This window comes from Salvelinus namaycush, chromosome 20, assembly GCF_016432855.1.
Source record: "Salvelinus namaycush isolate Seneca chromosome 20, SaNama_1.0, whole genome shotgun sequence".
In the NCBI taxonomy this organism is placed as follows: domain Eukaryota; kingdom Metazoa; phylum Chordata; class Actinopteri; order Salmoniformes; family Salmonidae; genus Salvelinus; species Salvelinus namaycush.
This window is the reverse complement of record NC_052326.1, coordinates 2,028,811-2,052,003: the sequence shown is the minus strand read 5'-3', so window position 1 is coordinate 2,052,003 and position 23,193 is coordinate 2,028,811. Positions and strand designations below refer to the sequence as shown.

At 43.7% G+C, this 23,193-nt stretch overlaps 1 protein-coding gene across 1 annotated transcript in view; it reads left to right on the top strand.

Moving 5' to 3' along the window:
• The first annotated feature begins 6,459 nt into the window (after positions 1-6,459).
• LOC120064959 (neural cell adhesion molecule L1-like protein) overlaps positions 6,460-23,193 on the top strand; it is a 31,620-nt gene continuing 14,886 nt past the window's right edge. Inside the window, exons 1-19 of the mRNA XM_039015569.1 lie at positions 6,460-6,674; positions 12,803-13,017; positions 14,182-14,290; positions 14,583-14,773; positions 15,768-15,890; positions 16,041-16,211; positions 16,527-16,565; positions 16,750-16,861; positions 17,001-17,182; positions 17,550-17,681; positions 17,775-17,915; positions 18,928-19,039; positions 19,469-19,635; positions 19,836-20,001; positions 20,117-20,241; positions 20,993-21,094; positions 21,405-21,602; positions 21,785-21,855; positions 22,648-22,870. Of these exons, the coding sequence (XP_038871497.1) occupies positions 12,873-13,017; positions 14,182-14,290; positions 14,583-14,773; positions 15,768-15,890; positions 16,041-16,211; positions 16,527-16,565; positions 16,750-16,861; positions 17,001-17,182; positions 17,550-17,681; positions 17,775-17,915; positions 18,928-19,039; positions 19,469-19,635; positions 19,836-20,001; positions 20,117-20,241; positions 20,993-21,094; positions 21,405-21,602; positions 21,785-21,855; positions 22,648-22,870 (2,509 nt within the window). The 5' untranslated portion in view covers positions 6,460-6,674; positions 12,803-12,872. The remainder of the gene's footprint in view (positions 6,675-12,802; positions 13,018-14,181; positions 14,291-14,582; positions 14,774-15,767; positions 15,891-16,040; positions 16,212-16,526; positions 16,566-16,749; positions 16,862-17,000; positions 17,183-17,549; positions 17,682-17,774; positions 17,916-18,927; positions 19,040-19,468; positions 19,636-19,835; positions 20,002-20,116; positions 20,242-20,992; positions 21,095-21,404; positions 21,603-21,784; positions 21,856-22,647; positions 22,871-23,193) is intronic.

Below are 23,193 nucleotides of genomic sequence, written 5' to 3'. Positions count from 1 at the left end.
TAATGTCACCGTAACAAAATACACCGGAAAAAATACCCAGTTCCATTTTTTTGTGAGCCACATTCAGAGGAATGCATACCAGTAATGAAAAATATGCCACGGCTCTGCAGATGTCAGCTTCTAGTATTAACATCAGGTTTTCTGACACATTTGACTAGAAGACGAGTTTGAGGGTGAAAACAACAAAATGAGGCTATCTGCCCATAGTTCAATTAAACAACCTCATACTGTGTACAGTCTGCATATCTGCCAATCCTCTGAACTAAATTAGCTTTTGTGCCGCCTCATCAGTGATCCCTCTTGTCCCAGTTGGGATGGCCTTCATTGACCCCAGCGTACTTGACTTTTAATCTAAGACTTTGAAGCGATGCTTAATGCCTGAGCATAGATCTCCTTGACGGGACAGACGGAGCTACTCAAGACCGACCTGGACATAAAGAGCCGACTGTCTAATGTCTAGGAGTATAGGGGTTAAACAAGGGCTAGACACAGCTGGTGAACACACCAGACTGCTCTCCTCTCTTGGTCTCTTCTCTGCTCTCAGGGCAGAGTGAGAACAACATGGACACTGATGTGTGCGGCTGATGTTGTTGATGCAGGCTGTGCTCCTCTCTGTGTCCTCTCTTGCTTCATTCCAAGACGCCTGAGGGAACTCTGGTCTGGACCGAGTTTCTAATTCCATTACATTGACTTGATAGGATAGATAGACCTCTATCTCACACTGGCCAGATAGATAGTATTTGTTGATCGCTGCCTGAAGGAGATAAGAGATGTGTTGTAAATAAAATGGAATTGTAAACATCTTATCTCACAGAAAGATCATTGGAGGATATCTCCATTTTATTTTCTCATTTCCCCGTTATTTTCCCCTTTGTTGTGTGCGTGTCTACTATGAATTAGCTGTATCACATAGAGACCCTCAAGCTAATATCCCGACAATGTCACATTATGAAATATGTTGGATGACACGAACAGAGCTATCTCAGTTTATTACAGCTTCCATTTTATGTAGCTCCAGCTCCAGCTTTAGTCGATCTTCATGTACTCTGAGAGTCTCCCACAGCCTGCTCCATGGCATTTTAACAAATGGCGTTAAGTGTGAATAAATGTTTGGTTTTGCGCCCCTACAAGTCATGTCCCATTCATGTAATCTGTGGGGACAGAGGTGTGAATGGGTTGGAGCGGTCGAGAGCAGAGGAAGAAGAGGGGAATAGGCAGTCCCCGGGGCAGTACCCAGGACAATGTCAGGTTTGTCTGGCCTGAGTGAGTGAACACTAAGCTTTTCGGAACTGGCAGCTTGCCCCGGGACCTTCCCTCCCATCGTCCTCGCTTCCAGAGCTGTCTAGCTCCAAGCAGTAAGCGTTTGTGCAAAGTTCATAAGGCTTCCCTCTGTTTGTGTGGCCATAATGGCGGCTTCATCCTGCTGCTGCTCAAAGAGAGGGCTGAGTGCCTTGGAGGGCCTGGCTGGCACTGGGTCTCTCTGGCTCTGCAGAGGAGAGGCGGGTCAGTGTTCTCAGTGTCTGGAGCTGGCAATCTGCTGCTCACATTATCAAGAGGCCAATGTCCTCCGACTGTCCAGTACTTCAGCTCTAAATCCCTGTTTATACCTGGTGCTAACATGCATCCTTTGTCCTGATCATGTCCACATTCTGATTTTGCCCACATTTTTAGACAGGTGTAGAGGATTAAAGGACACATTGTGCTCTGATTGTGATCAGATCTTGCAAGCACACATTGTGTCTGGATATCTTACAAGTGTAGATGGATCTGGACAGTGAAACCATTTAAATCATCATTATGCTGCCTTCTAAAATCATTGACAAGTGGCACCATTGACTTATGGCATCAATATGTAAATATTAGTTTGAAATAATAGCTGTCAAATCATTTGCATACAGGAAGGGACCAGGAAATGTGGTCGCAATGCAGGCACAGTAGACGGATAAGATACACATTTTAATACAGTGTGTAGACATATTTCTGAAATTGTGTGCACAATCATAATGTGGGCAAGATCAGGACAAGGGTCGCATGTTAGAGCCAGGTATAAACAAGGCTTATATGGTGACTTTTTAAGGTCGCATCCATCATCTTTGTGTCTTCTGGAAATCATAAAAATCATTAATTTTATTTACCTAGGGAAGTCAGTTAAGAACAAATTCTTATTTTCATTAATGGCCTAGGAACAGTGGGTTAACTGCCTTGTTCAGGGGAAGTACGACAGATTTTTACCTTGTCAGCTCGGGGATTCGATCTAGCAACCGTTCAGTTACGAGTCCAACGCGCTAACCACTAGTCTACCTGCTGCCCCATTGATATGTGAACTGGTCTTTTAAAAAGTCTATTACTTTACTTTATATTGATTTCAACAATGATGTTAGAGAATAAAGTTACAATTGCACATTAAAACCAGTGGTATAAAGTATTTAAGTAAAAATACCTTGAAGTACTACTTAAGTATTTTTGGGGGGTATCTGTACTTTACTTTACTACACTGAACAAAAATATAAATGCAACGTGCAACAATTTAAAAGATTTTACTGAGTTACAGTTAATTTAAGGAAATTAGTCAATTTAAAATAAACTCATTATGCCCTAATGTATGGATTTCACATGACTGGGAATACAGATGTGCATCTGTTGGCCACAGATACCTATAAAAAAAGGTAGGGGCGTGGATCAGAAAACCAGTCAGTATCTGGTTTGACCACCATTTGCCTCGTGCAGCACGGCACATCTCCTTCACATAGAGTTGATCAGGCTGTTGATTGCGAAATTGTTGGATATTGGAACACGCTGTCATACACATGGATCCAGAGCATCCCAAACATGCTCAATGTGTGCCATGTCTGGTGAGTATGCAGGCCATGGAAGAACTGGGACATTTTCAGCTTCAAGGAATTGTGTATAGATCCTTGTGACATGGGGCCGTGCATTATCATGCTGAAACATGAGGTGATGGCGGCAGATGAATGACATGACAATGGGTCTCAGGATCTCGTCACGGTATCTCCGTGCATTCAAATTCCCAATGATAAAATGCAGTTGTGTTCATGATCCGTAGCTTATGCCTGCCCATACCATAACCCCACCGCCACAATGGGGCACTCTGTTCACAACGTTGACATCATTCGCCCACACGACGCCATACATGCTGTCTGCCATCTACACGCTGTCTGCCATCTGCCCAGTACAGTTAAAACCGGGATTCATCCGTGAAGAGCACACTTCTCCAGCGTGCCAGTGGCCACTGAAGGTGAGTCTTTGCCCACTGAAATCGTTCACAATGCCAAACTGCAGTCATGTCAAGAACCTTGTGAGGACGATGAACATGCAGATGAGCTTCCCTGAGATTGTTTCTGACAGTTTGTACAGAAAGTCTTTGGTTGTGCAAACCCACAGTTTCATCAGCTGTCCAGGTGGCTGGTCTCAGCCGCATGTGGAGGCCGGTTGCACAGCCGAGTGGCCGGTTTGACGTACTGCCAAATTCTCTAAAACTACGTTGGAGGTGGCTTATGGTAGAGAAATTAACATTCAATTATCTGGCAACAACTCTGGTGGACATTCCTGCAGTCAGCATTCCAATTGCACACTCCGTCAAAACCTGAGACATCTTTGGCATTGTGTTGTATGACAAAACTGCACAATTTAGAGTGGCCTTTTATTGTCCACAGCACAAGGTGCACCTGTGTAATGATCATGCTTTTTAATCGGCTTCTTGACATGCCACACCTGTCAGGTGGAAGGATTGTCTTGGCAAAGGAGAAATGTTCACTAACAGAAATGTAAACACATTTGTGCAAAACATTTTAGAGAAATATGTTTTTGTGTGAAAGGAATGTTTTGGGTATCTTTTAATCATAATTGAATTTCTGGTGAAAATAATATTGCCTCCATGTACAGTACCTTCAGAAAGTATTCAGACCCCTTGGCTTTTTCCACAAAAATACATTTTTCTCATCAATCTACACACAATACCCCATAATGACAAAGTGAAAACAGGTTTTTAGAATTTTTTACAAATGAAAAAACAAGAACTGAAATATTACATTTACGTAAGTATTCAGACACTTCGCTATGAGACTCGAAATTGAGCTCAGGGGCATCCTGTTTCCAATGATCATCCTTGAGATGTTTCTACAACTTGATTGGAGTCCATCTGGGGTAAATTCAATTGATTGGACATGATTTGGAAAGGCACACACCTGTCCATATAAGGTCCCAAAGTTGACAGTGCTTGTCAGAGCAAAAACCAAGCCATGAGGTCGAAGGAATTGTCCGTAGCGCTCCGAGACAGGATTGTGTCGATGCACAGATCTGGGGAAGGATACCAAAACATTTCTATAGCATTGAAGGTCCCCAAGAACACAGTGGCCTCCATCATTCTTAAATGGAAGAAGTTTGGAACCACCAAGACTCTTCTTAGAGCTGGCCAAACTGAGCAATCGGGAGAGTAGGGCCTTGGTCAGGGAGGTGACCAAGAACCTGATGGTCACTCTGACAGAGCTCCAGAGTTCCTCTATGGAGATGGGAGAACCTTCCAGAAGGACAACCATCTCTGCAGCACTCCACCAATCAGGCCTTTATGGTAGAGTGACCCGACGGAAGACACTCCTCAGTAAAAGGCACATGACAGTCCGCTTGGAGTTTTCTAGAAGGTACCTAAAGGACTCTCAGACCATGAGAAACAAGATTCTCTGGTCTGATGAAAACAAGATCGAACTCTCTGGCCTGAATGCCAAGCCTCACATCTGGAGGAAACCTGGCATCATCCCTACGGTGAAGCATGGTGGTGGCAGCATACTGTGTGGATGTTTTTTAGTGGCAGGGACTAGGAGACTAGTCAGAATCAAGGGAAAGATGAACGGAGCAAAGTACAAAGAGATCCTTGATGAAAACCTGCTCCAGAGCGCTCAGGACCTCAGACTGGGGCGAAGGGTCACCTTCCAACAGGACAACGACCCTAAGCACACAGCCAAGACAATGCAGGAGTGGCATCAGGACAAATCTCTGAATGTGGCCCAGCCAGAGCCCGGACTTGAACCCAATCTAACATCTCTGGAGAGACCTGAAAATAGCTGTGCAGTGACGCTCCCCATCCTACCTTACAGAGCTTCACACCCAAGAAGACTCGAGGCTGTAATTGCTGCCAAAGGTTCTTCATCAAAGTACTGAGTGAAAGGGTCTGAATACTTATGTAAATGTAATATTGAACTTTTTTGTTTTTAATAAATTAGCAAACATTTCTTAACCTGTTTTTGCTTTGTCGTTATGGGGTATTGTGTGTAGATTGAGGACATTTAAAAAATAAAAATAAAGATTTTAGAATAAGGCTGTAATGTAACAAAATGCGGAAAAAGTAAACGGGTCTGAATACTTTACGAATGCACTGTATTTGATCGCTTAATGTATTTATAGTGCATTGATCACATATCAAATCGTACATTTATCTAATGTCTCCATTCAAAGGTATACAATCTCATTTCCACCATTTCCCAACTGTCAGCACATATGAAGCACAAGTGATGATAACCTTGAATGGAGCCTGCACAAATAGCGCTCCGCTGAAAAAGGCCCGTTTTTTGCCGTTTTCAGCAAATTCAAGCATGACCCTCTGCCCCTCCCCCTTTTAATATTCTCCCTTTCTCCTTGTTAAAGCCCAAGTCTCAGACCTGGGTCCACACCATACATCATCCAGACTGTGCCGCTCCCTTCCCCCCGTGTCATGGGAGACAGGCTGTGCTGTTGTTGGGCTATGGAGGGCTCTTATCGGCAGTCTCAGCACTCTCTCTCTGCTCTGCTCTCTGCTTCTTCCCCACAGGTCACACAGGTCCCCATCTGTGGAGTCTTGGAATGATGTCTGTGCTCACCAATCTGTCAATCAAGGTCTCTAAATCAGTCGCTCAAAAAATCCCAGTTTTCATTCCACAGGTTCATTGGTTCTTCTGGTCAAACAAACAAAACAATCTTCAAACAGATTATTATGCTTCAATTTGACCGGATGGGTAAAGTTAAGAGCAGACCTGGGCACAGATGTACTGTAGGGATACTGTAGCCTCGTCTTCTGTAATACTGAGAGACAATCGCCACCAGCATTATAAGAAATAAGGAGATTGTCCCTGCCTACAAAGAGGATTGGTCCCTGAGATCTGTAACACTCGAAGGCTGATCTCTACCCTGCTGCTCCCACCTGTGCTCTTGCAGGCATTCTGTAAAATATGTGTGCGTAACTCTTAAGACAACACTTTAAGCAAAGCTTCAGGTGAAGAACATATATTGCTGGTCAGGAAACTGAGGGAGGGGGGGGGGGGGGGGGGGGGGTGAGATGGAAGATGCATTCCTCCCCTTTTCCTCCTCCGTCTTTTGTACACAGCCAGTGAATGGCCTTTAGATTGTGCTTTGTGAGAATGATTGTCAGTGGCTTAATGAGCGTCTTTGCCAAGCTAGAGGCTTTGGTAACATATGCGTCCACAGCGCCTCTCTCACTCCGTCCCCAGCTTGTGTGACAGGATCTGGTGCGGGTGGGACGCCTCTAGAGCAGTCCCCGGGATTTTGACAGATCATTTACTGTTTCTGTGCTCTGTTTTTCCCCTTTGGATTGGATTGCCTGCAGAGGGAATGGTTGTTCTTATGTGTCTCGCGGGGGACCAGCGCAGAGAATGAAGTTAAGTCTTGTAAGTGACGTCTTGTCTTGGGATGTTTCTGTAGCTGCCTGTTAAATGTTTTGGTTTTTGCATGTGCGGTGAGGTGCACTGGGACGATCTCTCCCTCAAAGAGAGGAGAGGCACAACATTGTCGGTGTTCATGTCTTGAAATTATTGAACTGAGCTGTCTCAGTAGTTGATTGTGGGTATCTCTTGTTGTCATACAATGAATATGGAAATATTGAGGTTATTCTGTTTTGAAAGAAACGAGAAATGTCTGGGCAAAAGAATACAGTATCTATATTTGGCATAATTTTGATTCTTTGGATATATACAATTTTAGGACAGCCTGATAGGATTGTGAACTGTGTACGTCAGTACATGAGGCTGGGTGATAACATTATACCAAGTTTGAACGAACTTGTCTAGCCAGGAGTATCATACTGCCCTTAATATATCTCCAAATAGTGGGGGAATCCGTAGCATTATCTAAGTCTTTTAATCTTTCATCTCTGACACTGAACCCCTACCCCCCCACACACCCACACACCACACACCCACACACACACACACCATAACACCACAAATTGATCAAGACGCTCAGGACTCATTTCCGACTGCTGTGTCAAACAGTTCGCCCTGTGAACGCTGTCCAGATGTCCTGCTGTAGAGCGCAGGAAATACAAGATAGATTGCATGCAGCATTTTACTGGTAAATCCCAGATCGGAGCCAGGAATTTCAATGTGTTGGAGAGGGACCTTAGAGGACAGGAAAAAGGGTAACAACCAGCCTGTGGCAATTCAATATACTATTCTGTATCTGCGTTGGGGGAATCAGACTTTCCTGGTGTTGGACGGAAGTAAATTGCTTTGGGGTTTGATGGAAGAGGGGATTTGGGATATAAGTCCCATCCATCATGTCCGGCTGTGGCACAGTTTCATCCACAGTTTCATCCTGGGAAATAGCCATCATCAGTCAGATGGAGTGAATGAATGGGACGAGGACCTCGCTGCGTTTGTTCACGCAAAATAATGTCCCTGTCCCCGCAGTCCAGGCTGTGAATCCATAACGCTCCTCTCCTGGCGACTCAGTGAGGATCACAGACTAATGTGATGATCGTCCTGGGCATGGGGTGCCCATCTGTGACTCGGGACTTCAAAGAGACTAGAGCTGAGAGGGAAAAAGTTGAAGCGCTTGGCTTCTCACCATTCTGCAGACAGTTTGACACAGGAGCAATTTACAGTACCTTTTGTGTCACTTGTACTTGAAACGTGACACATAGAATATCTCAGTCTGGCATTACTTTGCTGCCTCAACGCTGTGACAGCTGCACCATGATTTCTCTCAACCCTTGAACTCTCAGATTTACACTTCATTTATAAACCAGTTATAGTAAGCCATTGTGTGACACGGCCCGTTGCTCACTTCCCAGTCACATTTGCTTCCAATTACAGTGATGTGTTTTTCAACAAAGAAATGATACACAAGCGGCTAGCCCATACATGTAGTTAAAATCTCACCATATCTTTAAATGAAGAATAATGGTGAAATGATTGCGAGAGATTGCAGCAATATTTGCACTGAAACAGTTTTTGTTCCTGCTGTGCCTTAATATGCTCAGCAGGCCTCCATATTTCACTGAGACAAACAGAGCTTTCAGCAGCGAGCAGAGCGGAGTTTCACGATGGAACAAGTCATTAGAGAAGGAGAAAAACCTTCACCTCTCTTTTACTCATGAAAGACACTGTAATCGCTCAGCGAAGATTAAATAGACAGGTGAGGAAATGCAGAGACAAAAAGGAACCTTGAAGTGATATAAAACAAAGCTGATGTTTTGGCTATCCTTTTCCTTAATATGTGTGATCAAATAGCCCATATTCTTCCAATGGAAGATGCTACAGACACAACATGTACAGTACACCAGTATTTTACTCCAAGATTTTCATTGCTGGTTAAAAAGCGATGCCTGTGCCCTGGAGGTCATAGGTCGTATGGTGTCAACCAGGGATGTGTCCCACTCTGTCCCTGGTCACGACAGTTTATATGGAGTCAGTAAGGTCATTTGTCATTTCTCCACTTGGGACAGAGGTCAGCGACCCTGCAGTACATCTCAGAAACCACTCCATATCCACATTGGTCGAAATCCCTATAGCCTCATTCCCTCACCCCTCTATGCTTCATGAGTGGACAGACTCCTGCAATATTAATGGTGTGGTAATTGAACTGTTCACTCTCCTGCATGCATGGTAAAGCAGAGTGAAATTGAGCCAAATCTCAATTAGGCAAGGTTATTATTTAATATTGGTCTGACTTCCTAATCTCATTAAGGGCCTTGTTTATGTTTTCCTCCTGCTGCTGAAGTTTTATTAATGAATTAACTCCCCTGACCCACAAGCATGGAGAGGAATCTGAGTCTCTGCCTCTGTTCGCCAGAGGTCAGAATGGAACACATTGCAAATGAACAGGAAATATGATTACATTACAGTTAGTAAGTTAATGCATCCAAATAAAAGTGCTTTTTACGAAATTCCAGTGGGTCTACTTCCACTGTAGTAGTTAATAACACATAACAAGATGTGTGTCTAGGGCAATACTTCACACATAACATAATTGTTCAATGTACCCCTAGTTCATCAGTAAAGAACTGTATCCTTATGTTTTGTTGTTGTCTAGAACCAGTCTCAAGTCATTTGTAAACTAAATAAGAAATTGACTTTGCGAAAACAGAAAGGAAAGAAAATGAAAAATAAATAATTACCGGCAACAGAAATGCAGGCTAATTGCTGTTTAATGTTAATCAATTCTCCCAATGTTGTAATTGTACTTCGGTGATTAACTGGGATTCAGTGCTGAGGCATTACCAGGAGTGTGTGTGGAGTGTGCTACTGTCTTCCTGCATTGAAGCTCTTTAGTGAGGAGAATATTTTAATCCAGTTTGACAAGACGAGGATCTGCTTAATCCCATTATAGGCTTGCAGCACATCAAACTACAGTAGGCCTGTAGACACAGACACTCTCCTGCCTGTCTACCTGTCGTACTGCAGAGCCTGTAAACACTCTCCTGTCTGTCTGCCTGTTGTATTGCAGAGCCTGTAGATACTCTCCTGTCTGTCGTACAGCAGAGTTTTGCATGTGAAGGAGGCAGATCGCAGACAACAGAACGGCAAGAGGTTTTAAACAGCATAGCATATTTGAATGGCAGCAGTTAAGGACACCTCAGTCCTTCAACAGAGCTTCACCATTTTCCTTTAGCCAAAGTGCTTTGTCTATATCTTGATAATAATCTGTAATAATGTATCTTGATAATGCCTCATCTAGAAAATCATTGTTATAAAGCCACTGAGGAAATAGTGAATTATACAGTATATCAACAGACCCTTGACCTTGGTGTATAAGTCAAGGTTAGGATTCCATGCCAGCCCAGATGGAGGAACTAGGAGACTGAAGGGATAGAAAGCATGCCAACCAGAACACTGTGCCAGTAACATCTCCTTATGAAGAGAGACATGGGTGTCTTTGATTCAGCCTGGAGCCTGAATTATGAGGATGGGCCTTCTCAATCAAATGAACCAGCAGGTAGAGTGAGCATGGAGCAGACGCGACATCCCTCTCTGCCTGCCTCTTACATTTCCTCTGTTATCAGTCTTGTGCCTGGTGCTCGTTTTGAATGAGAAATGGTTTTTGCACGTCTTGGCAGGTAGCCCACTGTAAATGATGGAGAGCGGTGTGAGAGCAGCACTCTACAGTATCAGTCAATCCGAGTTGAGTTTAAGGCACGGCTGTAGATTGCACAGGGCCCGTGTCCCCTCTCCCTCCACCCCAGTACAGCTTCTGTTTCCTCTGAGCCTCGGCTAAGAGAGGTCAGAGTTCATTTTGGCCTTCCCACTGTGAGTAGCTTTTAACCACCTGCCAGCTTCGTCAGTCTCAGACTCCCATCTATTTCTGCCGGAGGAGAGGATTAAGAACAGCCAGCGGTCTTAGAGCAGGCTCGCCTCGGGCCCACTCAACGGATTCATCTAGCCTGTAGCTTATACTGTATGCTGGGTTAGAGCAAGACATCTCCGTCTCCCACCAGTTTAGCCTGTATGTTTTATGGACCTCCGTCAACCAGATGGACGAGTTGGATCGGGCTAAATGCTCAACGAGGGGGGAGAACAAAATCAGATGGCAAGTGATCAAGCACAGTTTGAACAGAACGTAATCCATCTAAGTTGTGTTAGGTTGATAAAGGCCCTGAGAGGAACACATTGTCTTGGAGGGATTGTAAAAAGCTCCCCCTTAAACTCACCAAACCCAAGGAGAAAGCGCTGGCCAATTAGCACAGCACAGCTTCCTACTTTCTGATTCTAATCTGTAATTTGCAGCATAAATCAGTGTGTGGGAAAAGAGTGAAATGGGAGCAGCAAATCAAGCCTGAGGCATTTTTCCTGTCCCGACTCATGGATCATAACAAAGCCATGTCAATCTGAGGTTGGAGGAAAAGTCAATGGCCTAGTATTGTGATTAAGAGGGGTGGGTGTATTGCACACTGTTGTCTGTGGCTCTGCCGGTGACTTCACTGGGTCAGAATAACCAGGATGGAGTCAGAGGCCCCAGACAGAGTTAATACCATTAGCATGAGGCATGGGGAGAGAGGTCAGGGTTCGTGTCCATCTGAAAACAGAGCCTCACAAAGAAATTAATGAAATCGACTCTTTCACTCCTTGGTCAATTATTCAATTTCTTCTCATGAACTGCCATTTGACCTCTGTGTTTCCTATTGAATTTGGTAATTGAGGGAGAAGATTAAAAAAAAAATGTTTTAAAAGAAGAGCAGTGTTTTCAGTCAGTATGATTGAAAAGACACCAGTAAAAAGCCAGCTGTTTGTGAAAACTGCCAGGCCTGTTGGAGCGTGGCTGTCTCTTAGGTCTGGTTCTCTCCGTCCTGCTCAAAGAAGGAGCTTAACACACACAGATTCCCTCTCCCAATACAAATCCCTTTTTTGGCATTAACTGGAAGCTCCATCATCAACACGAGAAGAGACACCAGTTCCAACCAGTTGTAATTACTGGATTTGTATGCTTGTGATGAGAAGTGTTCAGCTAGTTTCATTGTGGGGACTCCCCGAAGACCCATGAGCATTATAGTTTGGCAAGTTTCTTAGTAGTGGGCGATTATTGCTTATTTTTCCATGTGGTCTGGTCTATGCTACCTTGCATTGAACTAATTGGAGTCCTGACTAGAATGACCCAATGAGCTGGGTCACTGCCAACATGAGGGAGGCTAATGAACGGACACCCCAGAGATTCTACTACAGAACAGAGGCTGGTGGGCAACAATGCTGCCGAGGTGGACATTCCTGCAGAGAGCTCTTCCCCCCCACAATCCTTTGCTCTAGTCATACTGTATAGAGCGCGTTATGATCCAAGCCACTGGCCTGTTAGGTGGAGGATGACCTGTGCCCTCTGACCGTGTGACCAACTGCTTATCAGATAACATGTTATTCAGTGTGTAGAGTGGTAAATGTGTGTAGAAAAATACTATTGCTGTTCTTTGGAAGAGGACTATTGCTATGTCTGAGGACCATGTGTGCAGCGTTCCTAGATCGGCAGGGTTGTGTCGTTCTATCTTTTTGAATATTCAGGGAGGAGCCCAGAGACACAGCAACAGCCTTATGGCAGAATGCTGCAGCAGGGTTATATCTTAATGATGGAAATCTTTCGCTCCATTGTGGAATGAATTCATCATTTTCACTTTGAAATGTGGAAACATCTGCTGTGTATTAATATAACCACAGGCAGCCCCATATATTTATATATTTAAACTCTTGTTCTATTGCGCATGAAATTGTCCTGCCTGTTGTACTGCCAAGCCAACACACTCCAACAGACAATAAACAAGAAAACAATTTATGTCTCAAGGGAACAGGGTGATATAGAGCTTTAATATGTAGATTTTTGTTTCAGCCCAGAATGTGGTCCCTGCTGATGCGAGTGACTACTGTGCTGGGAACGTGTGTTGTGCCTGGCTAAGCATCTCTCTCAGTCACCAGGGGTTCTCTCCCTGCGTTGTGTGGGATTGCCTGACTGTCTGCCGTGCCTGACGCGTGGGTGGATCTGGATTCATGGGAGGCCTCTCTTATTCTTTCTCTCTCTGTTGTCTGTGTTGTTCTTGAAGGTCCTTCGTCTTCGGCAGGACCTAGTTATGAACTGAGAGTGGGAAGAGTGCAGCTTGTGTCACTTCCTCTATGATGAACTCAGAGATTGTTGTCTGCTGTGGAGCGATGAGGATGAGGTCATCGATGTGGAGCCCAGGATTGGCTCTCCTGATGGGCGTGGTCGTCAGTGTCTGTGCCTTTCACCTCACCACTGCCATAGACATCCCACTGGAGGGTAAGTGCTCACTCTTCCCATAAAGTGCTTGGTGCAGAATATCATAAACCTTTGTAAAGTACAGTATATTGATTTTGTTTTCCAATGTCTGTAATGGTCAAAGCAATCCACAGGTATTCTTTGAAATATAGCATATTCTTTAAATCTATATCATGCCAAAATCAGTTCAATTATATTCATGGGTCAAACACATCCTTAACTGGGGTTTAGTTTCTAGTTTCAGCTTGTTTAAATCAGGTTTCTTCATTCTCTTGTATTGGGGGCTGTGTATCTTACAGTTTCCTTGGAAACGAGTATCAAGTTTTCTCTTCTAAATTATTCAGAAACATCTCTTAAGGGCCCGCTTACAAAGAGCAGTTCAAACAGGTTTTGAAAATGCAATGCACACTTGCTCTTGATGCAGGGTAATTCATTTCACGCAATCTCCTTAAATGCAATTCACAATCCTCTGTTTTGTTGTACCTACAGTACTAATGTTTATAAAGGCCTATAACCAATCAAAAAAACAGTATTATGCTTAAACTTCTGCCTGTGTTTTTGTTGTCTTCCTGCCGCCATGGATATTTTAGTTTTAGGTCATGTAAACAGTAAGTTTGCTCTGATGTGACCTGTCCCATCCAGCATTAGTGACCGCCTGTCTGTCCTCACTTAATCTCTTGGCTCAGTGTTCAGCACCACAGCAGCTGTACCATGTGGTCATCTTGTGTACGATCTGCATCTCGTGTGCCATCCTCCATTTATTTGCACAATTAACATCTTCGAATTGGATTGTCTTGGACGACTGTCATCCATTTAGTGGCATGTGGTTTTAACCTGCACCATTGGCCATACTGGCCTGACCTCATGCCGCTAGTTTTACTGTTGTTGACCCCTGTAGTTTTGTAGTGAATCTGTAAGTCATATCACTTAAACAAGTTCAAACAGTGCTGTATGTCACTGTGAAATAGAACCGTAAGAGAAGGAACCCACTGGGCACAGACGTCATTTGAATTGACGTGGAAGCAACGTTGATTCAACCAGTGTGTGCCCAGTGGGAAATACCATCATAATCGAAATGAACCATACCATAACACCTTATAGAGTGTGAGAGATTATATTATCAGAAACCTACAGGAGGTCTATGGGACTTTTCATAAAGTGTTGTCCTTGTTGTCTGTTTTCCAGTTGAGCAGCTGCCCACCATCACAGAGGCGTCCCCCAGCTCTCTGATCGCCTTCCCCTTCGATGAGAGCTTCCCCATGACGTGTGAAGCCAAAGGGAACCCTAAGCCAGAGTGAGTTCTGAGTGTCCTACTCTACCATTCCATACCCAGCAGATGGGAGAGGGACAGCCCAGGAGAGCTCGTTAGCAGCCCGACAGACAGTCTATCACCGGCCATCGATTTGGCGTGTCACATTTGGCTAGTCGATTTCGCGAGTTTGAGGGTTTGATTTTCAAGTATTGGACAGACTGTGAGGACCAACCTTGGACACTAAACACACTGTACATTTGGCTGAAACACATGAGATATTTTCAAGATTTACGTAGAATTTTATCAGTGGCTGATTGAACTGTTGATTTTGTAGATACCGGTGGACAAAAAATGGGGAAGAGTTTGACCCCTACCAGGACCCGAGGCTGATCAAGGAGGACAACTCGGGGACGTTTGTGATCCCCAACACTGGGAATCTCACAGAGTACCAGGGAACATACCGCTGTTACGCTGACAACGAACTAGGGACGGCCATAACGGAGGAGATTGAGTTTGTTGTGCCCCGTGAGTAGCATAATGTACATCCATACATCTCTGATCTCTGTGGCGCTTACAGCTCTGTGGCGCTTACAGCTCTTTGAAAGTGATTCAGGGCCTGGAATTCAATTCAACGACTGTGTCGCTCCATCGTGAGCTGTTCGTTGAATTGGCCATGGCAGAAAGTCATTGAAGCTCCAGAGCATTCCACCCCCAGTTGCCTCTCGTCTATACCCATATAGACTGTGTGGCAGAAGGGAGACTGATCTATCCTCCATCATTTCCCTTGGTACATTTTTCATTTTGTTCCAAAGCATAGTACATAAATCTTCTAAGAAATCCAGACCGAGGGGAACTATGACAAAATTTGGCCGTGCTTCAACCATTCAGTGCGACTGACACGCGGCACAACAGTACTAATGACGTTTATTTCTTCCCGCAAGTAAAAATCTGAAGAATGTGCTGTAAAATCCAATTCACTTGAACACAAATACCTCCATACACGACCAGCACAAAACACTAGTATCATAGGACTGCCACCTGCTGGAGAGAAAGGCACCTACATCAAATGACAGACAAATCATTGACACACACTGAGTGTACAAAACATTAAGAACACCCCCCTTTTGCACCCCCCTTTTGCCATCAGAACAGTCTCAATTCGTTGGGGTATAGACTTGATAAGTTGTCGGAAGTGTTCCACAGGGATGCTGGCCCATGTTGACTCCAATGCTTCCCACAGTGTCAAGTTGGCTGTGTGAAAACACAAAAGCGTTGCCGTTTTTGACACAAACCTGGCACCTACACACACACAATCCATGTCTCAGTTGTATCAAGGCTTCAAAATCCTTCTTTAACCTGTCTCCTCCCCTTCATCTACACTGATTGAAGTGGATTCAACAAGTGACATCAATAAGGGATCATAGCTTTCACCTGGATTCACCTGGTCAGTCTATGTAATGGAAAGAGCAGGTGTTCCTAATGTTTTGTACACTCAGTGTATATTGTTGTTTTTTATCAGACGTTCCTAAGTTTCCCAAGGAGAAGATTGATCCCATCAAGGTGGAGGAGGGTCAGCCTGTCATTTTGGAGTGTAACCCTCCTAAAGGAATCCCTCCTTTACAGATCTACTGGATGACCATCGGTGAGTCACTAACAGCTTGCCAGACCTAACACAGTGTCCGAATCATGTCCCATGCTTTGTGTTGACACCTGCCGTTTTATTGAAGCACGATAGAGCAAACGAAAGCAACCAACATTTGTATGGAATATCCACCTCTTTTCCCCTCTTCAGACCTTCAGCACATAGAGCAGGATGAGAGGGTGTCCATGGGTCTGAACGGCGACCTGTTCTTCTCTAATGCTCTGGAGAAGGACAGCCGCAGAGACTACTGTTGCTTCGCTGCCTTCCCCAGGATACGCACCATCGTACAGAAGAATGCCATGTCTGTCGTAGTCAAGAGCAGTAGGTGTCAATCTAAGAAGGCATGTCTGTGATTAGGTGTGTTTATTAACTCTGCTACAGCATAGAGCTTGACCAAATGGCTTTGTTTTGATCACCATAATGACTTCAACCTCTGACCCAATGCATTCGTCGCTATGATCGTGGTCATGATCAAGAACATTCCCAATGTCCAACAGCATCTCCAAAGTTGTACTTTCCCTGCTCTTGATGGCACCGATGTTTTCATGAATCTACACCACCCCATTGTCTGTCATGATTGTTTGCGTTTTTATGAATGCTTTGCACATTTTCATATGTTACCCACCTTAATTTCAGAAAATTCAAACAGTGACTCAAGTAGCAGTCCTGGTCGTGGTAAGTTACATGCCATACCATATCATTGTCTAGAACACCCCATGTGTGATTTTTTTTCATATCAGAGTGTGATATGTGGATCGAAACATTGCATTGTAGGTTAGCAGTCCAAGAGTTAGACCCATGCATTGCCTTGTTTGAAAAACTAAGCTTAAAAACAATGTTTCTATTCCATTCTCAAAAGCCAATTCAATCCTGGAGAGAAAACCAAGTCTTCTGATGCCCTCTGGTGTCAAGTCGGAGACACAGCTGGTGAAAGGTGACGAGCTACTACTGGAGTGCATTGCCGAGGGCTTGTAAGTAAACCTTCCTCTCTTTTTTTAGGCTTAGGTCTTTTTCTCTTTTTTTACAAAAGACTGCATGATATCTTCAAGACACTTCGTTGTATTTGAAGCAACTACATCAAAACGTCAATCATTTTACTGCCCCTTTCAGTCCAACACCCAAGATTGAATGGGTAAGGATGGGCCACAGGCTGCCCGACAGAGCGACGATAGAGAACCATGGGAAACTCCTGAGCATTGACCGGGTCAATGAGGACGACAGTGGGAAATACATGTGTAAGGTTAAGAACATCCACGGAGAGGCCAACCACTCCTTTGATGTATCAGTGGAAGGTAAGTGGAAAAATGTACAATGGTTGAAAAAATAGGTTCTTAGTTTGATTATGTGTGTCTGAAAAACAGCTGTTTAGCTTAAACTACATTTATAGGTTTTACTGTAGGAAAACTACTTCATAATAGTAACACATTTTCATGAGAAAGAGTGCCATCTACTGTACATTGAGTGAACTGCTGTCCAAGAGGGATTCAAAAAAGTCACAATTTGAGAATTGGCTCCAGGTGATAGAAAACACAAACATCATATCTCTTGCATGATTTCCATGTTTTTTAAATGCAAATTCTGGGAGAGAGTTGTCAACTGTGCTCTGGTTCACTCACTGCTTCCTGATGTTATGTCTGTCTTTGATGTTGCGCTTTCCAGAGCCTCCTAAGTGGGTATCTGAGCCTGAGAGCCAGCTTAGTACGATTGGCTCAGACGTGCATATCAAGTGCTCCGCCACTGGCACTCCTCAGCCCACCATCCAATGGAGGGTGAATGGAAAACCTCTTAAGGGTATGTTCTCAGTCTACCTCAACAAGACATGAATGTCCTATTTCTAATACTGCAAATTGGTGCACAGTTAATGAATTTCATTGTTGATTGCAGAGGTCCCAGCATCTAACAGAAAAGTTTCGGATGACACCATTGTATTGCACAACGCCAAATCGATTGACAGTGCCGTCTATCAATGTGAGGCTTCCAACAGACATGGAACCCTACTGGCCAATGTCAATATCATGATCATGAGTAAGTTTATGGGGCTTCGTTGGTTTTACTCTCTACCTCTGAAAATAGCCTCTACTTTCCTCTGAGGCTTAATGGTCACAAATAAATAGTTCCTACATCTCAGCCTTCATCATTGTTTTACCGGTCGTGCTCATGCATTTAGTTACCCACTAAGTATGGAATTGTATGATGATGAAAGTGCACTAAAGAATCCAACCAGTTGCTTGACATTGTCATGAGACAGTGGAAGACTGTCTGTGAGTGGTGGTGTGTCTGGTTTGAAAGCCGGCTCTGGCGCCAGAGCCCCTCGGGCCGTGGTGAAGGAAGGGTTGTCTGAGCGCCACAGTCCTCCATCCAGACTACCCACCCACGCCCCCTGTCCCTGTTGATCAGCCCCCATGCTCCCAGGCATGTATTTCTATGCTAGCACGTTTCTCTACTCTATTCAGAATGCAATGCCACAACACTAAAATGTGCTCCTTTTATAGGAGCAGATTTTTAAAAAGTGCTCTCTTTGGCTTCTCAGAAATGTCTGGAGTTTGTCAATGGTGACAAACTAGGAAGTTATTAAGCGGACTGTTTCTGGATTCAAAGTCACAGCTTTTTATTTTGGTTAACAAAGGAATGAGACAGACAGGATGTTTTGGTTCGAAATGATAAGACACATTTATTTAAAATTTGGCACTCATTGTTCCACTTGTTTTAATTTTTTATTCATTTTTTTTTTTTTTTCAAATTGTATGACAATCATCGTGACAGTCCAGCCATTCTTTCAAAAGAAATGGTAATTAACAACAATGGAAGACAATAACATTTTCACGTCACTTGGTCTGCTTTATCAGTCTCCTTAGTTTGAATCTTACCTATACATTTTAATGGACTTTCTTAGTGTGTCTTTGTAACCAATACTGCAGTACAGTCGGAGGGCCATTCCTCAATCCCTCCATATCTGTATGGAAGTTAGAAAATAAATCTCTCTCTCTCGTTCATGTCCCAAACCCTGATTCATTTACTGGGATGTCTCTCCCCACAGATCTGCCTCCTATGATCCTGACAGAGGAAGGTCTGGAGTATTCAGCTGTGGAGGGAAAGAGTGTAGTCATGCACTGCAAGGTGTTCAGCTCTCCGCCCTCTATTGTAACCTGGTGAGTATGCTCTCCCTAACCATAGCCTGGTCCCAGACCAGAATGTGCTTCAGCCAACTCATCCTACTCTTCTTGTCATGTCATCAATCATTGGCTCAAGCCCATACAAATTCTGGACTAGGCTTCTCCAGCTCCAACCAGTCCTCTCAGTGGCCAGTAGAGAGCAGTAGATATCAACGTGTCATTACTAGATAACAATGTGTCAGTGTCATTAGGTAGTTATAAAAATAGCTATGTACACGATCCGTTTCTCTGTTGGTGAACCACTGTTTGCAGTGGAAATATGCAGAAAGAAAAAACATCTTATACCTACACAAATACTTTAAGGGGCGTTATTGCAGTATCTTCTTAAGTGCTCAGCAAGGTTCCTCTGTAATTGAATTCAATTGCAAGTGGAGACTTTAATTGATTGCTTTACATGTTGTACAGGAACAAGGATGACTCAACAGGGTCTGTAGAGGGACCAAGGTTTACAGTTCACCAGAATGGATCATTGGAGATCCATAATGTGGAGAAAGAGGACATGGGCCAATACACATGTTACACCAAGAATACTGAAGGGAAGTCTGCTATAACTGCCTTACTGGATGTTAAAGGTATGAAAGTAAATACAAGACGGGATGTGTTTAACACACAACTAGGGCCATGTGTTTTTCTAAATACAGTATGTGACCTGATGAGGAACAACTGCCTTATATAGTGTTTCCTGCTAAAGTCACATGGTTAGAAAAAAGAGGGGTCCTTAACACAACCCTTTACATGTAACTTATACAGTTGTGTGTTTCATCTATCCAAGATCCCACAAAGATATCCCAGGCCCCAGAGGACTTGCATGTCCTAATAGGAACCACAGCCCAGCTCTCCTGCCTGGCGATGTACGACAACTCCTTCAGTGGCGACTTTGAGATCGTGTGGGAAAAAGACGATATGGAGATAGCACTAAACCACACTGAGAATTCTGGGTAAGACGACGCCTTTCTTATGGTGTCACAGATCCAATCCTAGCCCGGGAAAGTTCACTTGTTTCTTTAGATTGCACAGATCAATAGGTTGTCTCTCTCTTTTTTCTGTCGATAGATATTTCTTAGAGGATGGCATACTGCAGATCGTCAACGTCAGCCACAGAGACCAGGGCATGTACACGTGTGTGGCCAGAACTCCAGTGGACCAGGACACTGCCTCTGCACTACTCATAGTGCTGGGTGAGTAAATATGTCAAATACTGTACATCAAAGCCTGGTCTGACCCCAACAGGTCTATGACCCCCAGCACAACAGAAATGCATAGCATGTCACAATATGAATCCATATGCCGAAGCCAAGCATTCCATGGCGTGGTACACAGAGCAGAACATGGTTACACCGTGTATCTTCAGACCTCGGCTCTGCATTTACAGAACAATGCCTTTACATCATTTGCATCGCAGTTTTACATTTTGCTTTCTTTCCCATTGGTCAGTCTCTGACTGTTTCATGGTGCTTTTCCAGAGGATAAATCAAATCAAATTGTATTGGTCACATACACATAGTTAGCCGATGTTATTGCGAGTGTAGCGAAATGCTTGTGCTTCTTGTTCCGACACTGCAGCAATATCTAACAAGTAATCTAACAATTCCGCAACAACTACCTAATACACACAAATCTAAAGGGATGGAATAAGAATATGTACATATAAATATATGGATGAGCGATGGCCGAGCGGCATAGGCAAGATGCAATAGGTGGTATAACAGTATATACATATGGGATGAGTAATGCAAGAAATGTAAATGTCATTATTAAAGTGTCATTGATAACGTGACTAGTGATCCATTTGTTAGAGTGTCCAATGATTTCAAGTCTGTATGTAGGCAGCAGCCTCTCTGTGTTAGTGATGGCTGTTTAACAGTCTGATGGATACAATGTCTTTGTGTGTTATCAAAGTAATGTTGTTGTGGTGGTGGTGTTTTCCAGATGTCCCTGATGCACCTGAGAACTTGGTGCTGTCTGAACACAAGGGCAGAAGTGTGAAGCTCAAATGGATACCTGGGGATGACCACAACAGCTCAACCACTGGTAATAGTCTGGCTCTACAAGCAAAGTCCAGCTGCTTTGCATAATTTAGGGAACAGCAGGCCTGTAGTATATACAATGATAATAACATGGCACATATTTACTAAGAAAATGGAATTAGTACTTTATTATTGTGTAAGTCTCCTGTCAACATTCCAACACAAATGTGTCGTATTTTTTGGGGGGTGCAAGTTTCCTGCTTAGTGCAGGGTCTGAAGAGTTTGCTACGCAGGTGGCTGTTAGATAAGCAGCCCCTTTGGCAAAGGGCTTGGGCAGATTGGGGTCTGGTTTGTGTGTCTCACCCTGTGAACAGACTTCATTATTGAGTATGAGGAGAGCCAGTGGGAGCCAGGGAACTGGAACGAGCTTCAGAGAGTTCCAGGAAATCACGGTTCGGCAGTCCTCAAACTTTATGGACATGTTGACTATCGCTTCCGAGTGTCTGGAGTCAACGCGGTGGGTAGGGGGCGTCCCAGTGAGCCCACAGAAAGATACAAGACCCCTCCTGCAGGTAGGAAGTCCAGTTATGTTTTATCCTCTGACCTGCCTCCACCGCCCGTTGAACTTTAAAACACTCAAACATCTGAGATAATTGATTTCACTCTTAGGTCTCTCATGTGCACATTTCACAGGAGATTTATTTAACTAACAATTTCAATTCTGGCGAAATCCATATTTCTTCTCTGCCACCAGCCCCTGACAAGAACCCTGAAAATATTAAAATCGAAGGTCATTTGGCACATGAAATGGATATCAACTGGGAGGTAAGAAACAGAATGGGGTTCCTTTAATATTCCTTCCCTTCGTACGTACGCACCCCTCCGAGTATTGAATATTTCACAGCAGTTATATTTTGGGGAAATCAAAGAATCTCTCTTTATTCATAGAGAAAATACGCTTTAGTGTTATCCCTCAGAAATAAATCAAATATCCCTGCTTTTGAAGTGTCGTATTGTGATGTATAACTTTAGAAAACCTATTTTTGATGGGTCATAGTGAATGGGATAGCTATCAAAGCAGTTCATTGTGAACCTTTTATTAGAAAGTGCAAAGGAATGGAGCAGAGAGGAGTACAGTAATACAGTAATAAATTCTGCTTTATTGTAAAAAGATTAATCTCACCCCCACAAATGATCTTCCAGTCCTAGCAGAGTAATGCAACCTGAACTTCTGAATGTATGAGCTCCCTCATTGTTAATGATTTGCTTTTGTGGATAATAGTGTCTTATTCTATTTCCCATCATGGTCAGGCCATTGTGAGGGAAGCGTTGGATCGCTCTATAATCTCTACAGTCTGTGAAGTCCTAGACTGCTCCTTATATCAGAGGGGTGCCTCAGAGCTCCCTGGAACCAGCACCCAGCCAATTGTCTTATTGTTTTACTGATTTTATATGATCAAATATTAGGATCCATGTATATGGGCTTGGCATGATAACCCCAAAATAGCCAGGGATGTAGAAGGAAATATAAAGAGCTCCTTGCTTGATTGTTCAAGATCCTGTTAAATGGTAATAATCTGTGTGTTACTGCTTTTCTTACATTCTTCGCCCTTGCAGCCATTGTCCCCCATTGAACACAATGGGCCAGGCCTTGAATATAAGGTGAGCTATAAACGGCAGGATGTGGAGGAGGACTGGCACGAGCATGTGGTGAAAAGACACTCGTTTGTGGTGAAGGGCACTCCCACGTTTGTGCCATATGAGGTCAGGATCCAGGCGAGGAACCACCAGGGATGGGGACCTGAACCCAAAGTGATGACTGGCTACTCTGGAGAGGACTGTGAGTGACTAGTGTTGTTTTTTTAAATAAAATATTACTGCCTTGTAAATACAAAGAATGTATGTGAATTTCACAATAATAATACCATTCAGATATATAAGGCCAGTACCGTACGTACCATTCAGCTTTGTGTGTGGTTGGCTCCAGTCCATAAAATCTGGACTCTTTCTTCTTTAAAAGTGCTATAGATTTGTGAGCAGAATCCTAACCCACCAGCCAGAGTAGTTGATGAAATCCAATGTTTGCTTTGTGATATAGGCTAGTAGCTTGGTTGAGCGTCACTTTATAGAGCCTATGTACCCTTTCACTCATGCCAAAGTGAA